Raw genomic sequence first — 23516 nt, forward strand, 5'->3', positions numbered from 1 at the left:
CCAGCGGCTCCAGTCTGGATCTCGGTTCCGAGCTTGAGGCCAGAGACGTTTCGGGACTCAGAGGCGGACCGACTGCTGGGCGGACTGGTCCGGACCGGGACACGGAGGAGGAGGAGGGCGGGCCCTGTGACGTAACGAGGCGTCACTCATTAAAGTCAACAGGTGGGAGAGAAGCGCTTATTAAATGACGAGGCATCGATCAGTGAAATGCTCTGCGGGGCCAGCAGGGGGCGCTGTTTCAATATGACAAGGTATAAAGCTGTTTTTAAATCATGTTTTTGCTTTTTAAGGCCTAAATGTTTAACTCAGCCACACTGGCGAAGCTGAAGTTGGTTTCCGATTCCAGCTTTCGATTCGGGAAATGGCTAAAGGGCGATTCCACCTAATTTTTCACTACCTTCCGCATCTTTAATTGACTAGTTTAAAAACTACAACACCTAGATTCTTCAAACCTGCACTGGATTATTCTGCTCTAATAGCAGAATATTTAGAACCATGCTTGGGATTTGTGAAACCTTTTTCTGATTTGTGAAACTTTGATAAAGGTTGATTTCAGACCTTTTTTGGATCTTCGTCACATGAGAGCTGCTCCAGGGGTCTGTTAATGAAGTGAAGTTTCACAAATCAGAAAAGGTTTCACAAATCCCAAACATGGTTTAAAATATTCTGCTACTAGAGCAGAATAATCCAGTCCAGGTTTGAAGAGTCTAGGTGTTGTAGTTTTTAAACTAGTTGGTTAAAGATGCAAAAGGTAGTGAAAAATTAGGTGGAATCGCCCTTTAGCCATTTCCCGAATCGAAAGCTGGAGTCGGAAACCAACTTCAGCTTCGTGCCACACTGGAGGAGTTTTGAGGAGGGTAGGGGATAGCTGCAGCATTTATTCTGGCCCATAATTTGATGGTTGGTGCCAGACCTGGCCACGGGGTTCATGGTACCCGACCAGCCCCGGCTCCAGACGAGTTTAACAGGGGGCATCGGCTTATTTTGGGCCGGGGGGGCAACATGAATCTACGTAGCAATAATAATATTACTCAAGTAAAAGAAAAAGGTACATTGCAGTAAAACTACTGTCATAAGAACCTTTTTTACAAAAAAGTTACTCAGAAAAACACAGACAGCTAGTCATGTCTGTGTTGTAAGAAGTACTACAACACAGACAACATCAGTAGCCTACAGGCTGCTACTTAACAAGCTTAAGGTGCTGTATTGGTGTTAGCTAGTCATCTGTTAGCTAACATTAGCTAGTCATCTGTTAGCTAACATTAGCTAGTCATCTGTTAGCTAACATTAGCTAGTCATCTGTTAGCTAACATCAGCTAGTAATCTTTTAGCTAACATTAGCTAGTCATCTGTTAGCTAACATCAGCTAGTAATCTTTTAGCTAACATTAGCTAGTCATCTGTTAGCTAACATTAGCTAGTCATTTTTAGCTAACATTAACTAGTAATCTTTTAGCTAACATTAGCTAGTTATCTGTTAGCTAGCATTAGCTAGTCATCTGTTAGCTAACATTAGCTAGTCATCTGTTAGCTAACATTAGCTAGTCATCTGTTAGCTAACATTAGCTAGTCATTTTTAGCTAACATTAGCTAGTCATCTGTTAGCTAACATCAGCTAGTAATCTTTTAGCTAACATTAGCTAGTTATCTGTTAGCTAGCATTAGCTAGTCTTCTTTTAGCAAACAGAGAGAGAGTTGGCCATTTTATGGTAAAAACAGCAAACAGCTTCCAGTCCAGGGGGGGCACAGCTGTCTCTGTGGGTGGGTGCGCCACAACTGTGTCGGGGGCAGATGGATGTCAATGACATGCATTTTCTGGCAAGGGACATTTGGAGGACCTGATGACCTTCCTCATCTGGCGTCACTATTCATTATGTCACAACAAAGGGTCAGACTGCAAACATTATTCATAAAGAGCCCACTTTACTCAAATCTAACTCTTAAGTAATACACATTCAACAATCTGTGTCAGCTGGGGGTTCCTGGCTGGTGGTACCACTTGTTTATAGGCAGTCTGAAAATGAAAAGATTCAAATGGTCTGGAGTTAGGCACCAGCACCCTCCAGACCCCGACGGGATCAGGGTGTAAAGAAATGGATGGATGGATTTCTCTAAATGAATATTTACAACATCTCATCTAAATGAAACGATGAGATGAATTAAAATACTGAAAGGATTGACATCAACAGTACAAATGTTCAGAGTGGGAGGAGATAAAACTCAGGAAGAGTCGTTTTTTACAGGCTGACATGTTGTTACTTCAGTGGCCTGCAGGGGGCGGCCTTGCGGTTGGTGGAGGACAGGAGATGTCATCAAGACCAAAACTCTGTGCTGATTGTTTATAATAATCCCTCATTGATCTTCAATATCGATTATTATTAAATGAGGTTAAAGTAGAGCGTCGAGTCAGAGACAGAAAATCTGTGGTTGTGTTTACATTGCAGTGACTGTTGGAAGCAAACTGAGTTCAGTAAAATGAGATTTCTTCATCCAGAAGCTGTCCTTCCATATTTCTGCCATTTGATGTGAAAATGTTCATCAGGCCGAGGTAGAAAATCAGAATCATTAAAAGTCAATCTGTGAACAAATCGCATCACTTTCCAGGTATCCATAAGAAACATTATGAATCATTTTTGGCCATAATCCAGTTTACTGATAAGATTTTTAGGTTCATATTCCTAGTTCCCCTGTTGGTCCTCTCGCTCGCCCCCTGTGCCATGCTCTCTCTCTCCTCATGCCTGTGACCCGTTAGCTCATCAGCCCAGATGAGCTAACAGTATTTAAACCCGTCTGCTGCTCACTCTCTTTGCCGGTTTCTCCTGTTAAACTCAATAATAATCCGTCACTTCCTGGTTTATCCTGTTCACTTTTTGTTCTGGATTCCAGTTTTGTTCGGCTCTGGCTCCCTGTGATTCTTATAAGTTCTTTGTCATTTTTCCCATTAAAATATTCAACACAATCCCAGTTCCTGCCTCATTTTGGCTCCTCCAGCAAACACATCTGCAGAGTTTGGGAGCTTTAGCAGGGACATGAGGCTTTTATTTCATGAAGTGTGACCCGAACCGAGCAGCCAGGCCGCTGGGAAGCGTCCCGATGGCCGCTCGCCCCTCTGGTCTTAGTTTACACGTTTGGATCTCTAAGAGAAAAGCTTGCTTTCAGTGCTTGTTTTCTGAATTTGACCATTTCTGACCAAAGTTCTGGGTCAGCTGTTTGTCACCAGAACCGAAACACAAAGGCCAAACCTTCCACGTGGTCATCATTTGATCTGCTCTTCAAGGTTTGCTTGGAAGTTGAATCATTCTCAGAAAACTAACTTTGAGCTTTATAACCGTTAGAAAAACCAAACATCAGCTGAGCGTTCGGCTCTGATTTCTGTTTCAGAGGAAATTATTAGATCACCCTTAAGAGAGAGCGTGACGGAACCAGAACCTCCTTCAAAAGCTGCTTGTGTTTCTGCTGCCTCCTGACTGAACGCATGCTGCCGATTTCAGGCCGATTTCAGGCTTTTAGCGCTGGAGCTCAGAGATCAGCTCCACCCTCACTGCCTCCTGGTCAGAGCGCTGGGCAGTTTGGAGCAGAGCAACAGCAGATATGGACAGGTAACACAACTTCTGTGACCTTGAAGCTGTTTTCCTCCCAGAATCCTTTCTGAGCGTTTTGTTCTGCAGAGCGCGTCCTGCGTGGTTCCTGCTGCGCCTCCTGCTGACGGCTGCAGCCCTGACGGAGGCTGCCGGCCCGCTGACGGACCCGGGTACGTCCTCCAGCGGCTCCTCGGCAGACGCCAGCAGTTTGGTTGTTTCTTGACCCTGGAACTCGTTGGTGTGTTTACGGCAGAGCGCGTCGCTGGGAGACTGGTCTTCTACCAGACGGAGGGCAGCGCCACCTACCTGAGAGACGCGGGAGCGCTGGCCTCAGGGGTTGCCACGGAGACCGTGTTTGAGCCCTTGGATCCTGAGAGGAACTTCAGCTCGGCCGGGTTCAGCTACACCTGGGACCTGGGGAACGGGTACGGCGCGTCCTGTGGCTCCGTTCTGCTCCGTCTCGTGTTTATTGTTGTCTTTGGTGCAGAGAGGTGATCCGGGGAACCGAGCCGGTGGTCCGGTACCGATACTCAGAGTCAGGAAACTACACGCTGCGGCTGAACGTCGGAGGCAACCCGCCGCAGCTCGCTCCTGCTGGAGTCTACGCCCAGGAGGTCCAAGTGCTCGGTTTGTTAAACTTCATGGTAAATTCACTGAAATGAACCTTCTGATGTCGATTTGTCCTGAAAGTTCAGATGGAAACGATAAAATCTGCCAAACCATCAGGAAACTTCAGCTGAAACTTTCATCACTCCTGAATGAAGATCCGCTCACAGGAACATTGTGGCTTAGAATTTTTTGGAATATTTTTAACAGTTAGCTCAGAATGTTAGCATTTCCAAATTAGCTGTATTTATGGGCGTCAGAGTAAAGGGGGGAGAGGCCCTCTGTTTCTCTTTGTGTTTGTGAAGGGGGTGTGAATACTTTAGCAGACAGCTGATGACCCGGTACCAGCTGGGTCCAAACTCTCACAACCTGTCTGGGATTTCACTCCAGATGCGGTCAGGAGCATCCAGTTGGTGGCGCCGTCGGACTACAGCGTGAACCGGAACTCCAGCCTGGACCTGCAGCTGGACGGGAGGTGAGCAGCACCAGAACCTGTCCGCTGGTCGGAACCCGGTTCTGTTTTCTGACCCAGTTCGCTGCTGTGTGTCCAGTCCTCCCATGTGGGTTTGCTGGCAGTTCCTGAGGAACTGCGCCCCGGACCCAGCGGCGGGCTGCACGCTGACCCTGCTGCGTGCCGCCAGCCTGCGGTTGAACCACACCTTCGGCTCGGCCGGCCTGCACTGCCTGGACGTCAGCGCCCGCAACGCCGTGAGCGCGCTGCGGGCGACCTTCAGCCTCAAGGTCACGAGGAACGGTGAGCTCCGACCGCGCCAAGACCATAGAAGAAGAAATGGTCCGTCAGAAATATCTGAGTCTTTAACCAAGAGGAACACGGGCAGAAAAACAGTCGATTAATCTGTAGCTTTCATTGGACCGGTCTCAACCGGACCGGTCCCACACGGCGGCCGTGGCTGAAGATGGGATCCGTTTATCCCTGTGATCCAGAGATTCCGACTTTTTCACCAAAACAAACTCCAGCCTGGAGATCATCGACGTTCCTTCATTTGGTCCCGTAGAAACTTTCCAACATCGTTGTGGAGCTGCTGGGGCTCCGGGATTATTTTTGTTTCAGCTCCAGATTACTGACAATCAGAGGGGCTTTACATTTTACCATCAGTAGTGACATCACTGCTGTCGCTGCGAGGTGATGAGACAATGAAACGAGGAGATGAAGTGGTGAGGAGATGAAGTGGTGAGGTGATGAAATGGTGAGGTGATGAAATGGTGAGGAGATGAAATGTGAGGAGATGAAGTGGTGAAATGAAATGGTGAGGAGATGAAGTGGTGAGGTGATGAAGTGGTGAGGAGATGAAATGGTGAGGTGATGAAGTGGTGAGGAGATGAAATGGTGAGGAGATGAAGTGGTGAGATGAAATGGTGAGGAGATGAAGTGGTGAGATGAAATGGTGAGGAGATGAAGTGGTGAGGTGATGAAGTGGTGAGGAGATGAAATGGTGAGGTGATGAGACAATGAAACGATGAGATGAAGTGGTGAGGAGATGAAGTGGTGAGGTGATGAAGTGGTGAGGAGATGAAATGGTGAGGAGATGAAGTGGTGAGATGAAATGGTGAGATGAAGTGGTGAGGTGATGAAGTGGTGAGGAGATGAAATGGTGAGGTGATGAGACAATGAAACGATGAGATGAAGTGGTGAGGAGATGAAGTGGTGAGGTGATGAAGTGGTGAGGAGATGAAATGGTGAGGTGATGAAATGGTGAGGAGATGAAATGGTGAGGAGAGGAAGTGGTGAGATGAAATGGTGAGGAGATGAAGTGGTGAGGTGATGAAGTGGTGAGGAGATGAAATGGTGAGGTGATGAGACAATGAAACGATGAGATGAAGTGGTGAGGAGATGAAGTGGTGAGGAGATGAAGTGGTGAGGTGATGAAGTGGTGAGGAGATGAAATGGTGAGGTGATGAAATGGTGAGGAGATGAAGTGGTGAGGAGATGAAGTGGTGAGATGAAATGGTGAGGAGATGAAGTGGTGAGGAGATGAAATGGTGAGGTGATGAGACAATGAAACGATGAGATGAAGTGGTGAGGTGATGAAGTGGTGAGGAGATGAAATGGTGAGGTGATGAAATGGTGAGGTGATGAAGTGGTGAGGAGATGAAGTGGTGAGATGAAATGGTGAGGAGATGAAGTGGTGAGGAGATGAAATGGTGAGGTGATGAGACAATGAAACGATGAGATGAAGTGGTGAGGAGATGAAGTGGTGAGGAGATGAAATGGTGAGGAGATGAGACGTTTCAGGCTGACATGGCTGTTTGTGCAGATCGTCGCCACCTGCTGTTCATCCTGAGCTGCGCCGCCGTTCTCGCTGCCACCTTCTCCTTCATCCTGGCCATCGCCTGTCGCCCTTGGCAACTAAACAGCTCACAGGTTCGACACACAACCAGCACAACATGGCGGCAGCTGGAGTAAGACTCCATTAGCATAGTACACTTACTATACTAATGGTATAATATAGCATTAGCATAGTATATATGCTAATATAAACTAATAGCATATATACTATTAGTATAGTATATATGCTAATGCTATATTATACTATGGTATAATATAGCATGAGATAGTTTAGGTAGTAATAGTACTTGGTATAGAGTGTTGTGACATAGAATGCTGTACTATTATACAGTACAGGGTAGCATAGTGTAGTAATAGTAAATAGAATAGAAGTACTTTATTCATCCCAACAGGGAAATTACTGTGCAGTTGCAGCATACACATACACACAGATCAAATTACAATATGAAAAATAAAATAAAAATAAGATAAATGCATAAAATATAAAATGTAAGATGTAAGATTCTGTACAGTATGAACAGTGAAAATTAATAATCTGTACAGTCTGTACAAAAGTGCTTTGTATGACAGTATAGATAGAATAGTATAGTGAAGTGTTGCATAGTGTAATTCAGCATATTCTAGGATAATGTATTGTAGTATAGTGCAATGATAGTGTAGTACCACACAGTGTTGCATAGTAAAGAACATATTATAATATAGTGTGGCATAATGTAGTATATTACAGCATATTATAGTTTCCTACAGTGTGCAGAAGTTTCTAGAGAAAGTTGTGTTGGGATGAAATGAAGCTGTTTATTCTCAGTATAGAAGCTTTGCTTGGTGTCACTGCCTGCTGACGCTCGGTGGGTTTATATCCGTCCTGCAGGTCGCCGCTTCCAGCAACGCCACGTTTCTGAAGGACCAAGACTCTAAAATCATTCTCAGCTTCTCCCCTGTGGAGAAAGGAGAGAGAGTTCCCCTCATCCTGCAGCCTGGGAGCCAGTACTGCTGCTGAATGCCTCCCAGGAGCTACATGGAGCTACATGTTCACCTTTACTCACCTGTGTTTGGGACTGGAACCTCCTCAGTCAGAACTGCTGCTCACATCTCCTCCTGATTGTTTTCTAGATTTCTACCAGTGACCATGTGAGTCACCAGACTCATCCCATTATGACTGTTATCCTAAATAAAGCTGATCGACTAGTAATGTCTGTTTCTGTTTGAGAGGAAATGCTGAGCAGTGATTAAATATTGATGACTAATCGACTCAGAGGTTGACATTTAAATGGATTTAATAAATGAGTGGCTGATGTGCAGCTCATGTTTAAACAATGAGAACTGAAGGAGCTGTTCAAAAGGCGTAGACTGGGTTCTGTGGAGTGCATTTGAGAAGTCAGTATCTTACCTGTAGTAGACGGCAAACAGTCATTTTAGTTTAGGAAATCAGGACCCCACCTCATGTGAATCTAGTTGGCAGGTACTGGGAGAAAGTTCAGAACTTGATGAGTATTAAACCCAGCAGTCAGAGCAAATGGTGCTAGAATCAAAAGTTCTAATGAAACATGCTAATATGTTAGCATGCTAGCATGATTTCTATCTGAAATCTAACTGTAGATTGTGAGGAGTGTTGCTGTTGAGATGATTCCAACAGCAAATCCTCTCTGCCAAACTCCTGCAGCTTGTTGCACTGTTGACTCGTGTTTGGTGTCGTCTAGTACCGGAAAGTCGGCCGCTTCGCCTTGAAGCTGCCTAAATCTGTAGAAGAGGCCTCTCTCTCTGGCGTCTGCTTGGATGTCCACCTTGTGGATGAGAAATAGCCTTCAAAGGTTCAAACAACACTCCACCATTAGAACACCCAACATGGCTGCTATTAGGATACCTGAGCTCATCTGGAGGCTGATTGGCCAGCTGAACAGGTGTACCTAATAAAGCACCCAGCTGGTTTAGAAATGATCAAATATTCAGTAAGTTAAGAAGTCTTAGATGAAATTAAAACATTTCTTTTTCCTGAACAGCTTTGGAGGAAACCATGGAGGTGGGGTTTCTGGCCTTTCATCAGTTAAGTGTTGCTAATGCCACATGGCGCACCTGTTGCTGTTTGTGCCAACTGAGCCTGAAGATCCCACGCAACCCGTGTCATTAGCGACTCACGTCACACCTGCTTCAGCAGCTTAACAGATCCGAGAGACAGCAGGTAAACAACCCAGCAAGGTTCATCCTGCTGCTCAGCTCAGAGCTAAAACCAAAAACACATGGAAGCTAAACCCAAACCTGTTAGGTTCTGTGTTTTGAGTTTCTTTCTGGGGTTAGGGTTCTTTCTGAGTCTCTGTGCTGTCTTGATTGATCCCAGCTGTGTCTCATTCCTTGATTACCCTCCCAGTGTATTTAGTCCCACCTGTTGTCTGTGTTCCTCGTCTTGCGTCGTATGCTATGTCGCTTGTCAGTCAGTTTTCCTCAGTTGAACTGTGAAGTCCTGAGGTTGCTTGTTTCAGTGTACAGTCTTTTATGTCAGTTGCTACCGGTATTAGCTATGTGCTAATTTGCTGCCGTGGTGCCTGATCCTGGACTGTGAGCTTCTCATTAAATTCATCATCATCATCTGGGTCTCCGCGTTCATTCTCACCACCACCAACCCTGACAAAACCCAAAAACGCATGGAAGCTAACGTTGCTACTAAAAAGACATGGAAAACAGCTGCGACATGTATCATCTTTATTCTGTGATGTCAAAACAGGTAAAAAAAAAAAAAAACATTTAATGGCACTTAGACGTCTGTGAAGGCCATGAGACGAGGCGCTAACACTGTACAACCTAATGATGGGAATTCACAAAATTAAGTCATTTAGATTCATAAAAATACATATTAAAGCTTTTTATGGGCTCATGTTCTACAGTGTAACACAGCAACAACATGAAGATAAATATCATTTACAGCAGTTGGTGACAAGAAATCCCCAATGTTCCTTTGGTCAGAGGAGAGAAAGCACTGAGATGGACTCACTACTGGCAGCGAGGAGGAGGAGGTGGAAGCAGGCGGGATGTCTGCTGCAACAGAGTTCCATGAAGGAGTTCAGACACATCAGGGAGAACTTCCACAGATCATTTCAGATTGGACAGACTGACTTTACTACCAGTGGGATGGATGGATGAACAGACGGATGCTGGATGAAGAGCTTTCAGAAACATTCACATTAAAAGCTCGAACCAAACATTGGAGATGTAAACTCTGACAGGAAGTCCAGGACGGCGTTGCCATGGTGACAGTCGCCGCTCTAGAAGTTGGGGAGCCGCTCCTGGCAGACCTCCAGGGGGCGCTTGGAGGCGCCCCTGCCGAACACCTCCACGCTGCCGGGCAGCCAGGCCACCACGTTCCCGGCCAGGTAGGCGCTGCAGTTGGCCATGGAGCGGATCTCGGCCGGCTTCAGGACGCGGTCCCAGATGTTCACCTGGCTCAGCTCCCCCACGAAGGCCTGGCCCGCGTCGAACCGGCCGCCTACCACGTCCTGTGAGGGACAAACACAGCAGCGGCTAGCAGGTGAACGACAGCACTCTGGTCAAAATGGGACGCTCCTGATTGGCCTGATCTTATGGGTTATCATTACTGGGATGATCACATACAGCTGGTGGGAATGGGAAAGCTGCCACCTTCCTCCCAATTGAACTGGTTCCTCCATCACAGTGAACTGGAACCATACCGGTTGGGTTTCCCAGCAGGATCAGTGCTTCTCTTTAAGATCTCTAACGTAACTGAGTAAAATACTTCACCCAAAAAATACTCAAGTCAAAGTGAAAGTGTAGCTACTGACTGCACTTAGTTACAGCAACAGGAGTAAATGTAACTAGTTACTTCCCCCCAGGTTCTGGTCAGTCTGAAGCAGGTCTTTGTGTTCGTCTGGGTCAGTGGTGGTTCTGGTCTCTCATGGAGGCCTTTTTTTCTCTGAATCATGACCTCTGACCTTAGCTGAGGCCAGCAGAGCTCCAGATGTTCTGGTTCACCAAGGTGAATCATTGGTTCTGGTTCTGAGTCGGGTTAGCACTAGCTTTAGCCTGCTTCCTGTTGTCAGCCAGGTTCTGTTAGAGTTCATGACCTTTAGCTCCGGGTTTGACCCTGACTGGTTTCCGTTCCGTCTAAATTGAGAAACTTTAAAGACGCTCAGCAGCCTGGATGAGTCACAGCGGGTTCCTTCTGTGCTGCACAAAATACCGAGAGCCCTGATCCTGTGACCTCTGACCCTCAGGCCCCCTGACCCTGTGACCTCCTGCTACCTGCTCCTGCCCCAGGATGATGACTCCTCCAGGCTTGATGGGGTGCCAGGCTGCCAGGTTGTCTCCGGCGCCCAACTTATTTCCGTCCTGGTAGGCGTCCCACTGGCCGTCTCGGGTCGTCCAGCAGATGCAGATGTGGTGCCACTTCCCGTCCCGGACCTCCAGCGGCAGCTGGGCCACCTGCAGCACAACCACATGTCCCGTTAGTCTCTATAGTGGCCTGTTGGTGACTGTTATCAGCCTTTATAGTGGGCATTAGGGTTAGCTGCCTTTTTAGCAACCCGTTAGCGTTAGCGGCCTGATTGGCCAATCATCAACGACACTTGCCTTGTCGTTGATGAGCAGCTCGATGGGGTTGTTGCCCCACTCGATCAGGACGATCTCGTTGGCTTGGCCCGGAACGCCGTAGGAGAAGGGCGTTCCCACGCCAGGGCTGGCGCTGGACTTGATCCACATGCAGAGCGTGAAGGCGTACATCTCCGGCAGGGACTTGGTGATGCGGCCGTACAGGTAGTTGGTCCTCTGGGGGAGGGACAGCTTGAACTGCTCAGGGGACTTAAAGTCTCCGCCCCCTGTTAGGACAGACGGCAGCAGGGTTACAGCCTGAAGGGCCCGCCGGGACGTTCTGCTCTCATGTTCCCTCTGAGGGACTGGACTTGGATTTGCAAAAAGTCAAATTTTATTTTCTGCCAATTTATTCCCAACAAACATCTGTGCATTTTATCAGAACCAAGGTTCTGCTGCTGAGCAGGAACTGAAGATATTAAAGAGGAACAATCTAGAGCTACTAATCTAGAGTCAGAAATCTAGAGTCAACACACAGCTTCAAGTATTACAGCTGGAAACCAGCAATCAGGTCTGAAATCTGGGAGCAGTGAGCTCTGAGTGCAAAGGGCCGCGTACCTTTCTCCAGCTCGCTGATCCTCTCCACCAGCGCGTTCAGCGTGCTCTCGGTCTTCAGCCGGTAGGCGGCCGTGGCGTTGGACAGCTGGCTCTTCTCCTCCTCCAGGCTGCTGACCTTCTTCAGCAGCTGCTTCTCCAGCTCCCCCAGGCGGCGCTGCAGTAGCTCCCGCAGCTCGCTGGGGAACGAGGCGCCCGACAAGTTGGCCCTCATCTGCTGCTGCTGCAGATCAAACAGGAAGTGCAGCATTACAGATCAGGAGACTTCCTGCGGGAGCCTTACATCACCACCAGGGAAAGTAGTTCAGTTCAGGTTTAGTAAAGTAGTTCAGTTCAGGTAAAGTAGTTCAGTTCAGATAAAGTAGTTCAGTTCAGGTAAAGTAGTTCAGATAAAGTAGTTCAGTTCAGGTTTAGTAAAGTAGTTCAGTTCAGATCTTGTAAATTAGTTCAGTTCAGGTTTAGTAAAGTAGATCAGTTCAGGGAAAGTAGTTCAGTTCAGGTTTAGTAAAGTAGTTCAGTTCAGGGAAAGTAGTTCAGTTCAGGGAAAGTAGTTCAGTTCAGGTTTAGTAAAGTAGTTCAGTTCAGGTTTAGTAAAGTAGATCAGTTCAGGGAAAGTAGATCAGTTCAGGGAAAGTAGTTCAGTTCAGGGAAAGTAGTTCAGTTCAGATAAAGTAGTTCAGTTCAGATAAAGTAGTTCAGTTCAGGTTTAGTAAAGTAGTTCAGTTCAGGGAAAGTAGTTCAGTTCAGGGAAAGTAGTTCAGTTCAGGGAAAGTAGTTCAGTTCAGATAAAGTAGTTCAGTTCAGGTAAAGTAGTTCAGTTCAGGTTTAGTAAAGTAGTTCAGTTCAGTTCAGGTAAAGCAGTTCAGTTCAGTTCAGGTAAAGTAGATCAGTTCAGAGAAAGTAGTTCAGTTCAGGTTTAGTAAAGTAGTTCAGTTCAGTTCAGGTAAAGCAGTTCAGTTCAGTTCAGGTAAAGTAGATCAGTTCAGGGAAAGTAGTTCAGTTCAGATCTTGTAAATAAGTTCAGTTCAGGTAAAGTAGTTCAGTTCAGGTTTAGTAAAGTAGTTCAGTTCAGGTAAAGTAGATCAGTTAAGGGAAAGTAGTTCAGTTCAGGTTTAGTAAAATAGTTCAGTTCAGATAATGTAGTTCAGTTCAGATAAAGTAGTTCAGTTCAGGGAAAATAGTTCAGTTCAGGGAAAATAGTTCAGTTCAGGGAAAATAGTTCAGTTCAGGGAAAATAGTTCAGTTCAGGTTTAGTAAAGTAGTTCAGTTCAAGGAAAGTAGTTCAGTTCAAGGAAAGTAGTTCAGTTCAGATCTTGTAAATTAGTTCAGATCTTGTAAATTAGATCAGTTCAGGTAAATTAGTTCAGTTCAGGTTTAGTAAAGTAGATCAGTTCAGGTAAAGTAGTTCAGTTCAGATAAAGTAGTTCAGTTCAGGGAAAGTAGTTCAGTTCAGATAAAGTAGTTCAGTTCAGGTTTAGTAAAGTAGTTCAGTTCAGGGAAAGTAGTTCAGTTCAGGGAAAGTAGTTCAGTTCAGGTAAAGTAGTTCAGTTCAGGTTTAGTAAAGTAGTTCAGTTCAGTTCAGGTAAAGCAGTTCAGTTCAGTTCAGGTAAAGTAGATCAGTTCAGGGAAAGTAGTTCAGTTCAGGTTTAGTAAAGTAGTTCAGTTCAGTTCAGGTAAAGCAGTTCAGTTCAGTTCAGGTAAAGTAGATCAGTTCAGGGAAAGTAGTTCAGTTCAGATCTTATAAATAAGTTCAGTTCAGGTAAAGTAGTTCAGTTCAGGTTTAGTAAAGTAGTTCAGTTCAGTTCAGGTAAAGTAGATCAGTTAAGGGAAAGTAGTTCAGTTCAGGTTTAGTAAAATAGTTCAGTTCAGATAATGTAGTTCAGTTCAGATAAAGTAGTTCAGTTCAGGGAAAATAGTTCAGTTCAGGGAAAATAGTTCAGTTCAGGTTTAGTAAAGTAGTTCAGTTCAAGGAAAGTAGTTCAGTTCAAGGAAAGTAGTTCAGTTCAAGGAAAGTAGTTCAGTTCAGATCTTGTAAATTAGTTCAGTTCAGGTAAATTAGTTCAGTTCAGGTTTAGTAAAGTAGATCAGTTCAGGTAAAGTAGTTCAGTTCAGATAAAGTAGTTCAGTTCAGGTTTAGTAAAGTAGTTCAGTTCAGGTTTAGTAAAGTAGTTCAGTTCAGGTTTAGTAAAGTAGTTCAGTTCAGGGAAAGTAGTTCAGTTCAGGGAAAGTAGTTCAGTTCAGGGAAAGTAGTTCAGTTCAGGGAAAGTAGTTCAGTTCAGATAAAGTAGTTCAGTTCAGGTTTAGTAAAGTAGTTCAGTTCAGTTCAGGTAAAGCAGTTCAGTTCAGTTCAGGTAAAGCAGATCAGTTCAGGGAAAGTAGTTCAGTTCAGATCTTGTAAATAAGTTCAGTTCAGGTAAAGTAGTTCAGTTCAGGTTTAGTAAAGTAGTTCAGTTCAGTTCAGGTAAAGTAGATCAGTTAAGGGAAAGTAGTTCAGTTCAGGTTTAGTAAAATAGTTCAGTTCAGATAATGTAGTTCAGTTCAGATAAAGTAGTTCAGTTCAGGGAAAATAGTTCAGTTCAGGGAAAATAGTTCAGTTCAGGGAAAATAGTTCAGTTCAGGTTTAGTAAAGTAGTTCAGTTCAAGGAAAGTAGTTCAGTTCAAGGAAAGTAGTTCAGTTCAAGGAAAGTAGTTCAGTTCAGATCTTGTAAATTAGTTCAGATCTTGTAAATTAGTTCAGTTCAGGTAAATTAGTTCAGTTCAGGTTTAGTAAAGTAGATCAGTTCAGGTAAAGTAGTTCAGTTCAGATAAAGTAGTTCAGTTCAGGGAAAGTAGTTCAGTTCAGATAAAGTAGTTCAGTTCAGGGAAAGTAGTTCAGTTCAGGGAAAGTAGTTCAGTTCAGGTAAAGTAGTTCAGTTCAGGTTTAGTAAAGTAGTCCAGTTCAGTTCAGGTAAAGCAGTTCAGTTCAGTTCAGGTAAAGTAGATCAGTTCAGGGAAAGTAGTTCAGTTCAGGTTTAGTAAAGTAGTTCAGTTCAGTTCAGGTAAAGCAGTTCAGTTCAGTTCAGGTAAAGCAGTTCAGTTCAGTTCAGGTAAAGTAGATCAGTTCAGGGAAAGTAGTTCAGTTCAGATCTTATAAATAAGTTCAGTTCAGGTAAAGTAGTTCAGTTCAGGTTTAGTAAAGTAGTTCAGTTCAGTTCAGGTAAAGTAGATCAGTTAAGGGAAAGTAGTTCAGTTCAGGTTTAGTAAAATAGTTCAGTTCAGATAATGTAGTTCAGTTCAGATAAAGTAGTTCAGTTCAGGGAAAATAGTTCAGTTCAGGGAAAATAGTTCAGTTCAGGTTTAGTAAAGTAGTTCAGTTCAAGGAAAGTAGTTCAGTTCAAGGAAAGTAGTTCAGTTCAAGGAAAGTAGTTCAGTTCAGATCTTGTAAATTAGTTCAGATCTTGTAAATTAGTTCAGTTCAGGTAAATTAGTTCAGTTCAGGTTTAGTAAAGTAGATCAGTTCAGGTAAAGTAGTTCAGTTCAGATAAAGTAGTTCAGTTCAGGGAAAGTAGTTCAGTTCAGGGAAAGTAGTTCAGTTCAGATAAAGTAGTTCAGTTCAGGTTTAGTGAAGTAGTTCAGTTCAGTTCAGGTAAAGCAGTTCAGTTCAGTTCAGGTAAAGTAGATCAGTTCAGGGAAAGTAGTTCAGTTCAGATCTTATAAATAAGTTCAGTTCAGGTAAAGTAGTTCAGTTCAGGTTTAGTAAAGTAGTTCAGTTCAGTTCAGGTAAAGTAGATCAGTTAAGGGAAAGTAGTTCAGTTCAGGTTTAGTAAAATAGTTCAGTTCAGATAATGTAGTTCAGTTCAGATAAAGTAGTTCAGTTCAGGGAAAATAGTTCAGTTCAGGGAAAATAGTTCAGTTCAGGGAAAATAGTTCAGTTCAGGTTTAGTAAAGTAGTTCAGTTCAAGGAAAGTAGTTCAGTTCAAGGAAAGTAGTTCAGTTCAAGGAAAGTAGTTCAGTTCAGATCTTGTAAATTAGTTCAGATCTTGTAAATTAGTTCAGTTCAGGTTTAGTAAAGTAGTTCAGTTCAGGTAAAGTAGTTCAGTTCAGATCTTGTAAATAAGTTCAGTTCAGGTAAAGTAGATCAGTTCAGGGAAAGTAGTTCAGTTCAGATCTTGTAAATAAGTTCAGTTCAGGTAAAGTAGATCAGTTCAGGGAAAGTAGTTCAGTTCAGGTTTAGTAAAATAGTTCAGTTCAGATAATGTAGTTCAGTTTAGATAAAGTAGTTCAGTTCAGGGAAAATAGTTCAGTTCAGGTTTAGTAAAGTAGTTCAGTTCAGGGAAAGTAGTTCAGTTCACATCTTGTAAAGTAGTTCAGTTCACATCTTGTAAAGTAGTTCAGTTCACATCTTGTAAAGTAGTTCAGTTCAGGGAAAGTAGTTCAGTTCAGGGAAAGTAGTTCAGTTCAGATAAAGTAGTTCACTTCAGGTTTAGTAAAGTAGTTCAGTTCAGGGAAAGTGCTTCGGTTCTGGTCCATGAAGGCCTTCAGAACCATCTGGGTTCTGACTCAGTCTTGCTTCTGCTACTAAAAATATCTATTCTGTAATTCATTATTGCTGATTAGTCAAATTAGACAAACGGATTTAATTCCTGATTCCCAGAAAGCGAAGCTCGGTTTTACGCATGCGCTCCAGCTCACCTCCAGGTTCTCCAGCCGCTCCTTGAGCCCCTGCATGGTTTTTCCGAGGCTGTCGATGGAGTCGTTGGGGTCCGTGGGAACGTCCCCCATCGTGTTCTGCTTGTCCTTGCCCCACGCGCCCCCCTTGCCGGACTTCCGGTCGCTGGCGGCCGAGGCGCAGAGGGACAGCTTGGTGGTCAGCTCGTTGATGGTGCCCAGCTGCTTGGAGATCGTGTCCTTCTGCTGGACGATGGTCTCCCGAAGCTGCATGACGGTGTTCCGCAGCTCCTCCTCCTGGCTGCCGGCACTCAGGTCCGGCAGTAAAGTCACTGGGCAGCCGGCGTCGCCGCTGATGGCCACTGCGCGGCAGATGTACCGCTTCCCATCATCCGGCTGAGCGCAGATTAGCGCGCAAAAGCTGAGAAATCCGCACCAGAGAGACAACATCCTGGTTCCCATGAACAGAACTGTCCTGCAGGAACAGAACTCCGAACCCTGACCCAACAAACTCCGGAGCTTGTCTGCGTAAAAGCCGGTCCGCGGGGGTTCTTCCGGCGGCTCCTCAGCGCAGAGCCGTGGAGCAGCGGCCGGGAATCCGATCAAGTGTCAGGCTGCCGCTGAGAACCCGCTGGTGCTATTTCTGGCGCAGAGAGCGCGCACAGCGTGGCGCTGGACACACATCTCTGAGCGCCAAAGCGGATTACCCACAAGGTGTCTGTGAAAACGCGCTGATTGGGCGGAGGCGGCCGACGTCACGGGCCAGATAAAACCACAGTTTAGTGTTCATTAGTGAAGACGCGACAGGTGATCCACTTCCTGTCCAGAGAGTCAGGTTACCATGACAACGCGGAGAGAAAAATCATAAAACTCGGAGAAAAAGCCTGAAAATCCACATACTGACAACAGGGGCAGCCCCTGAGTCACAACTGCCCTGGGCAGAGCCCCCGCATGGGGCCCACAAAAAACACAATCAGACCAAAAGGTGGCGCTGTAGGTGTCTGCAGGCCCACAATGTAGAATATTACAAAACTTTAACGCAAAGTGATTCATTTCACAGCCTGCTGCTATCCAGATAATATTAGTTATGATTCCTGCTTGATGAAAACATGAAGCCACAGGTGTGCTGTGGTGGCGCAGCGGTTCAGCACAACCCTCATATGGAGGCCTCAGTCCTGGCAGTCGCAGGTTTGATTCCCGGCCTGGTGACCTTTCCTCCATGTTTTCCTCTTCTCTCATTTCCCACTTTCCTGTCAATTAACTATCAAATAAAGTCCACTAGAGCCAATAAAACATGAACACATGAAAGCATTACGTCAGACGAAAATCATTCAAAACAGAATTACTGTTTGAATGAGAAGTGTGTTTCATACCAGCTGTAAGGTCCAAAAGCTTCTTTAAATCTGACAAATGAGCCCAACAGAACCTCAGCCTCTGTTGTGTGCCGCCCTGGGCAGAGAGCCTGCTGCTGTTACAGAATGCTACTAGCAGAACAAACACACAAAAACCTGCTTAACGTCAGAACCAGAACCAGAAACGGTCTCCTATCAGGAGCCACATGTTGAATGGAGGCAGCAGTGAAGAACTACCTTGTGGTTCTGATCCTTTGGGCCCGGTTCGCTGTGAGCAGACGGAGAAGCAGCAGCTCCACCTGAGGCTTCCAGGTAACGTAAGACTGATGACATCACAACTCCAAGCGTTCAGAATCCCATTAAGCTGCAATGACAAATACCTGAGCTACAAGAATCTGGACCTGATCAGGACAAACCTTCAGGTTTGATCACAGCTGAAGGTTCAGGCTCCTGCTCAGGTGAACTGGATGGAGGTTGTTAACGGGGAACTGATTCCAGGTGAGCCGTCTCTGAATCAGCAGGTGAATCATTTCAAGTTTCTTCTTTTCACACTTTTTGAGTTAAAACCACAAACTTCAAAATGTTCATGGGATTTATGGTGACAGGTCAACTGGCAGCAGAGAGCAGGTGAGAAACAGTGACTGGATCTGAAAGGTGCGGCATGCTTGTTAGTGAACCATCAGCTGCAGGTTTCCACCAGATTTAAACTCCAGATTATGAAGAGGCTCAGTGCGGATTAGATTAACATCCATTTTCACATCTCCCAACAGATTCTCAGCTGGATTCAGGACTGCGCTTCGACTAGGCCATTTTAACCCATAAATGTTTTCTCTCCTTTTAAACAACATGTTTTAATTTTTAATGTTTAATTTGTATTTTAATGTCCTAGGTTTTTATTCTGTTTTATTAATTGTTGAACTTTGAGATTGATATGTGTTTTGATCTAAATCTCCAATCATCTCTGAGCTGCTTCCCCACAGCATGCTGCTGCCACCACCGTGTTTCATGGTGCTGGTTGTTCTCTGATGGATCTCTGAGGCCAGAACCAGAACATTTGGACTCTGGTTCTGTTCAGAAGGTGGCTGCTTGTGTTTTAATCAGGGGCGTCAGAGTAAAGGAGTTTGGATGAACTCAGACTCTGTCCTGGTCTGATGCGATGAACATGTCAGGCTGTCCTGTTCAGGAAGCGACTATCAACACCTCCAGCTGGACGCCGCGCCGCTCGGATGCGTGACATCACACCTAGTTCCTAGTAACTGAACAACGCAGTTCCTGGAATACCAGAAAACTGCAGCCTGACTGCAGGATGAGCAGCAGGCGGTGAGTGCATGTGTCTCTGTATCAAACACAAAGCATCCTCTTCATCTGCAGAACGCTGAGCGAGGCTGGGCCTTCAGAGGCCGACTGGATGATGGGCGGGGCTGATGATTCAGAGCCGGTCTGAAGGAGAGGACGCTCCGGTTTCATCACTAATGCAGCGGCCAGATGAGAGGCCTCAGCGTGTCACAACGCCCCCACCGCAGCCGAGTAAAAAAACTAAATAGATCCACTAATGAAACAAGCAGGACAGCGCAATAAAGCAGAGACAAACAACTCTTAGCAGATCATTATTACTTAAGGGAGAAAGTGGTTTTATGTGTCGAATGATCTCCTCCAGGATGTGAGGAGGACGAACAGAAACCCAATAGCTGCTGGGAGGAAACGACAAATAACAGCTTTCAGCTCAACCGCATGGAAACAGAGCTATGGTCTGCTGCCATGCACAGAGCGCAGAGCTGGGGCCGAAAAACTACAGGAAACTACTGGGAAAACACGGAAAACTACTGGGAAAACACAGGAAACTAAAGGAAAATGCAGGAAGCTACAAGGAAAACACAGGAAACTACTGGGAAAACACGGAAAACTACTGGGAAAACACATGAAAACTAAAGGAAAATGCAGGAAGCTACAAGGAAAACACAGGAAACTACTGGGAAAACACAGTAAACTACTGGGAAAACACAGGAAAACTAAAGGAAAACACAGTAAACTACTGGGAAAACACAGGAAAACTAAAGGAAAATGCAGTAAACTACAGGGAAAACTCAGGAAACTACAGGGAAACACAGGAAACTACTGGGAAAACACAGGAAACTACTGGGAAAACAGGAAACCACAGGGAAAACACAGGAAACTACAGGAAAATAAGAAGGAGATAACAGGCCCAGAAACCCTGTGGGTCTGACGTGACTCACACAGTTTAAATGTATTTCTGTCAAACATTATGGGGAAACTGTCATTATTCTGACATTAGTAAATAGCAGTAATTTAGACAATCTGAGCTGAAATGGGAAATGATGGATCCATGATGACCTGACCCACCTTGTGGGGATTTGTTAGACCGTCCTGAGAGATTTCTGATTTTCTCCAGCTTTTAATTTGTCTCTCCAAACAATAATCGTTCTTCCACTCAACTGTCATTTACTGAAATGTTGAACAGACATTTTATGCAACAGTTTTTAAGAAAAAAAGGAAAGAAAGAAAAGTAGTTCATTGTATTCGAGCCTTAATTATTTTTCTGAATTTCATCCACCACGGAACATTGCCACCTACTGGTAGAACACTTAATTCTGTGCGAGGAAGTTATAGATTTGATTAACATTACAAATGTATAAACCACAATAATGTACACTAACTGGTTGTTAACTATGGCAATGAAGATCCCATTTCTATTTACAAATGTTTTAAAAAATTCTGTTCATATTTTTTAGGAGCCTTTATTGATGCTGATTTCCTGAGAGCAAGAAGACCATCGAAAACGATGGTCTTATACCGTTTGTTGTGAGTTCTTATCCTTCCGCTGGTACTATTTTAAACATTTCTGACCAATAAAACATGTTATGCACAGGCAAATGCTAACCATATTCTGTTTATACATACATCATTGGTAGACATACATTACTGGTCTGTAAATGTAGTTGAATAATGAGGATGTAGGAACCAACGCGCGGAGGGATATCTGACAAGTTCGCTAGGAGCAGGAGCGCGAACGGCGGTGAGAAAGCGACTGTTTCCTGTCGGGGGAGCAGGGTAAGCTCCGCTCTGTCATTTAAACTTTGAACAAATATCAACATTAGAATTTAGCTGCTTTCGTGCGAGTTTTCTCTTTATTGTGATATTTTTATGAATTACTTAGAATTGTCCTTTGTGTGACTTGGGCTGGTGTACTTTGAAGTACCGCTTAATGTTAACGCACGAGCGCTTTCTTTCTTTAGGGAAGCTAGCTGCGCTGCTAACGGTTAGCCTGTTTTCCAGTAGGAATAACAACCCTAACTTCCCTCGCTTGGATTAATCGATAAGGACCTCCGATAAGTAGAGCTAGAAAGGTTTTTATTATGCATTAAAATAGTTTTAAACGCTTTGATTTTGATCGGAGTTCACATCACTAGAGCTCGGCAATGCTAATGATGACGTCATCACCAAGCGCCGTTTAAACGGCGTGTTTTTCTGTTTCTAGATGTTAACATGTTCTCTAGTTTGTCTCTTCGCTTAATTGAAACAATCAGGACTGTTTTCACTTCTGGGCAGGAAATTGATGAGTAAAAGTCTAGAAAAAGAACCAACAGATCTGCTGCACTAGGAGCGGTGCTGTTCTAGATTTATATTCCGCTTCTACCTGGTGGATGGTTTCTGTAAACCCGCGATCAGTTACCAACAACATGGGCCTTTAGATAACTTGTTTTGTGATAGTTTCCTCATTAAAACCTTTCCTTAACATTTCTTTATTTGAATCAAAGCAAACTACCAAAGGCATCAAACAGATTGTGCTCACTCCTGTTGAGATGCCAGACTTGAGTAAATGGTTAAAGATCTGTTTGGTCCTTTACTGTAACCTGGAACAGCTACAGTTCGGTTAAAAACAGACTCAGTAGTTTTCAGGGAAGCATAATGTGACTGCTGAGTGACCAAACACTGAAACTAACCCAGGTTGATGAACCTTTTCCTTCGCTTGGAGTGGGAGTCTGTCAGGACAACATATCTTCACTTTGTGACAGATGCTCACTCATGATGCGATATTTCCCTGCAGTAGATGATCTGAACATTCAGACTCACCGAATGATCTTCCTCCACATGGCAACATGTTCATGTTTTTAAGCCGATGCTGGGCAATATGCTGCTGCGTTTATGGATAGAAGATGTCAGCAGGTCGTAGATTCATTTTTAGTTCTGTTTCTTGTCTTCTACAGTTCAGTTGAGATCGGTGCTGCTCGGTCAGCTCCAGCCGTCGCCATGGCGTTCGTCCCCACGCCCAGCCCCACCGTGGTGGACCAGACCACGCTCATGAAGAAGTACCTGCAGTTCGTGGCGGCGCTCACAGACACCAACACGCGTGAGTTCACTGAGCTGAAACTGTTCAAGCTGAGTTTGAGCTTTACTGATTGATGGGACATTAAATATGAATATTATTGATTAGTCAAGGTTTCCTGTAGTATTTCGACCTAGTTTTGCTCTGTGTGTTTGTGGCGCTTTGATGAGAGCGATGAGCTTTAGTCCAGTCGGAGGTACGGGTGTGTGTGTGTGTGTGTGTGTGTGAGTGAGAGAGTGACTGGCTCTCCTCGTACCTCCTAACCATTCTGGACGCTGAAAGGAAAACTGATAAGATCTGAGCGCCTCAGCTGAACCCTGGAGGCCGTGACGCCTCCGTCTCCAAGCGCTCTAATGGCTCTGCTCCTCCTGCAGCCGATGAAACCAAACTGAAGATGATGCAGGAGGTCAGCGAGAACTTTGAGGTCAGTTTGATGGACTAGATGCATTTCCTGAGATGATGAGCTCAGGGTCTCTGATGTGGAAGTTTTTTCTGTCCCAGAATGTAACGTCGTCGCCTCAGTACTCCACCTTCCTGGAACACATCATCCCTCGCTTCCTGACCTTCCTGCAGGACGGAGAGGTGCAGTTCCTGCAGGAAAAACCCACGCAGGTGAGACTCCGGCCTTTCTGTACAGCCATGTCTGTTTGATCCAGCTGGAAGTATAAAAAGAATAACTGGCTCTCCGTATGAACATCTCACTTTCTTTTCTTCTGTTCAGCAACTGAGGAAGTTGGTTCTGGAAATTATTCACCGGATCCCGACCAATGAGCATCTTCGTCCTCACACCAAGAACATTTTATCGGTCATGTTTCGCTTCCTGGAGGTAAAACGATAAAAATGGAGCAGCTTTCAGTAAACCAGTCATGTTTGGTATTTCTGCTTCAGAACGAAGAGCCACTTATTAGATCGTTCTGAAAACCAGAACTGCAGAAAAACAAGCCTTCATGTTTCCTCTGATTTGTTTTCTCAGATTGAAAGTGAGGAGAACGTTCTGATCTGCCTTCGAATCATTATTGAGCTGCACAAACAGTTCCGGCCTCCCATCTCCCAGGAGGTGAGCATCTCCGGTGGTTAGAGGTAGAAACCATGTTCAGATGTTGAGTCGACCCATGAACCTGGTCTGGGTCTCAGCAGACAGAGCTTTGGTAGAAATCATCGATAATCGCAGGTTTCATTCAGCTGCTGCAGACAGTAAGGCACATAAATGATAGAAAACATATTCATGTCATCGTTTCTCCTCAGATCCACCACTTCCTGGACTTTGTGAAGCAGATTTACAAAGATCTTCCAAAAGTTGTTGTGAGTGTAATCCCTGTATTGTTTTGTTGTCATTGCTCTGTCTCTGTTCTGTGTGGATAATATTTGTGCTGCGTTCCTCCAGGCCAGGTACTTTGAGAACCCGCAGGTGATTGCTGAGAACACGGTTCCCTCTCCAGAGATGGTGGGCATGATCACATCCGTCCTGGTTAAGACGGCGCCGGAGAGAGAGGACAGCGAAACACGAACGGTAAGAGGCATCTCCCTGCA

At 44.9% G+C, this 23516-nt stretch overlaps 3 protein-coding genes across 5 annotated transcripts in view; 2 read left to right on the forward strand and 1 right to left on the reverse strand.

Moving 5' to 3' along the window:
- The first annotated feature begins 21 nt into the window (after nucleotides 1-21).
- tmem130 (transmembrane protein 130) lies at nucleotides 22-7683 on the forward strand. Of its 3 annotated transcripts, none has more exons than XM_088016407.1 (9): nucleotides 22-162; nucleotides 3381-3598; nucleotides 3668-3750; nucleotides 3834-4005; nucleotides 4068-4207; nucleotides 4577-4661; nucleotides 4738-4940; nucleotides 6463-6569; nucleotides 7363-7683. In XM_088016407.1, the coding sequence occupies exons 2-9, from the start codon at nucleotides 3591-3593 to the stop codon at nucleotides 7489-7491; spliced, it is 927 nt and encodes a 308-aa protein (XP_087872533.1). In that variant the 5' UTR covers nucleotides 22-162; nucleotides 3381-3590; the 3' UTR covers nucleotides 7492-7683. The 3 variants fall into 3 exon arrangements, with proteins under 3 accessions (XP_087872533.1, XP_014826458.1, XP_087872534.1); XM_014970972.2 differs by having other exon boundaries at nucleotides 86-251; XM_088016408.1 differs by having other exon boundaries at nucleotides 86-251; nucleotides 3491-3598.
- Nucleotides 7684-9171: 1488 nt separating this feature from the next.
- Nucleotides 9172-16927, reverse strand: LOC106905914 (neuronal pentraxin-2-like). The gene is made up of 5 exons (XM_014970969.2): nucleotides 16314-16927; nucleotides 11646-11865; nucleotides 11070-11314; nucleotides 10743-10922; nucleotides 9172-9979 (listed from the first exon to the last, which is right to left on the reverse strand). The coding sequence occupies exons 1-5, from the start codon at nucleotides 16749-16751 to the stop codon at nucleotides 9749-9751; spliced, it is 1314 nt and encodes a 437-aa protein (XP_014826455.1). The 5' UTR covers nucleotides 16752-16927; the 3' UTR covers nucleotides 9172-9748.
- Nucleotides 16928-20631: 3704 nt separating this feature from the next.
- Nucleotides 20632-23516, forward strand: part of trrap (transformation/transcription domain-associated protein) — a 64192-nt gene continuing 61307 nt past the window's right edge. Inside the window, exons 1-8 of the mRNA XM_088001114.1 lie at nucleotides 20632-20710; nucleotides 21868-22010; nucleotides 22361-22410; nucleotides 22488-22598; nucleotides 22708-22812; nucleotides 22960-23043; nucleotides 23232-23288; nucleotides 23371-23496. Coding sequence (XP_087857240.1) covers nucleotides 21911-22010; nucleotides 22361-22410; nucleotides 22488-22598; nucleotides 22708-22812; nucleotides 22960-23043; nucleotides 23232-23288; nucleotides 23371-23496 — 633 coding nt within the window. The 5' untranslated portion in view covers nucleotides 20632-20710; nucleotides 21868-21910. The remainder of the gene's footprint in view (nucleotides 20711-21867; nucleotides 22011-22360; nucleotides 22411-22487; nucleotides 22599-22707; nucleotides 22813-22959; nucleotides 23044-23231; nucleotides 23289-23370; nucleotides 23497-23516) is intronic.

The sequence above is a fragment of the Poecilia mexicana genome, unplaced genomic scaffold (genome assembly GCF_051168715.1).
Source record: "Poecilia mexicana isolate PSO_F unplaced genomic scaffold, ASM5116871v1 scaffold_19, whole genome shotgun sequence".
NCBI lineage: Eukaryota > Metazoa > Chordata > Actinopteri > Cyprinodontiformes > Poeciliidae > Poecilia > Poecilia mexicana.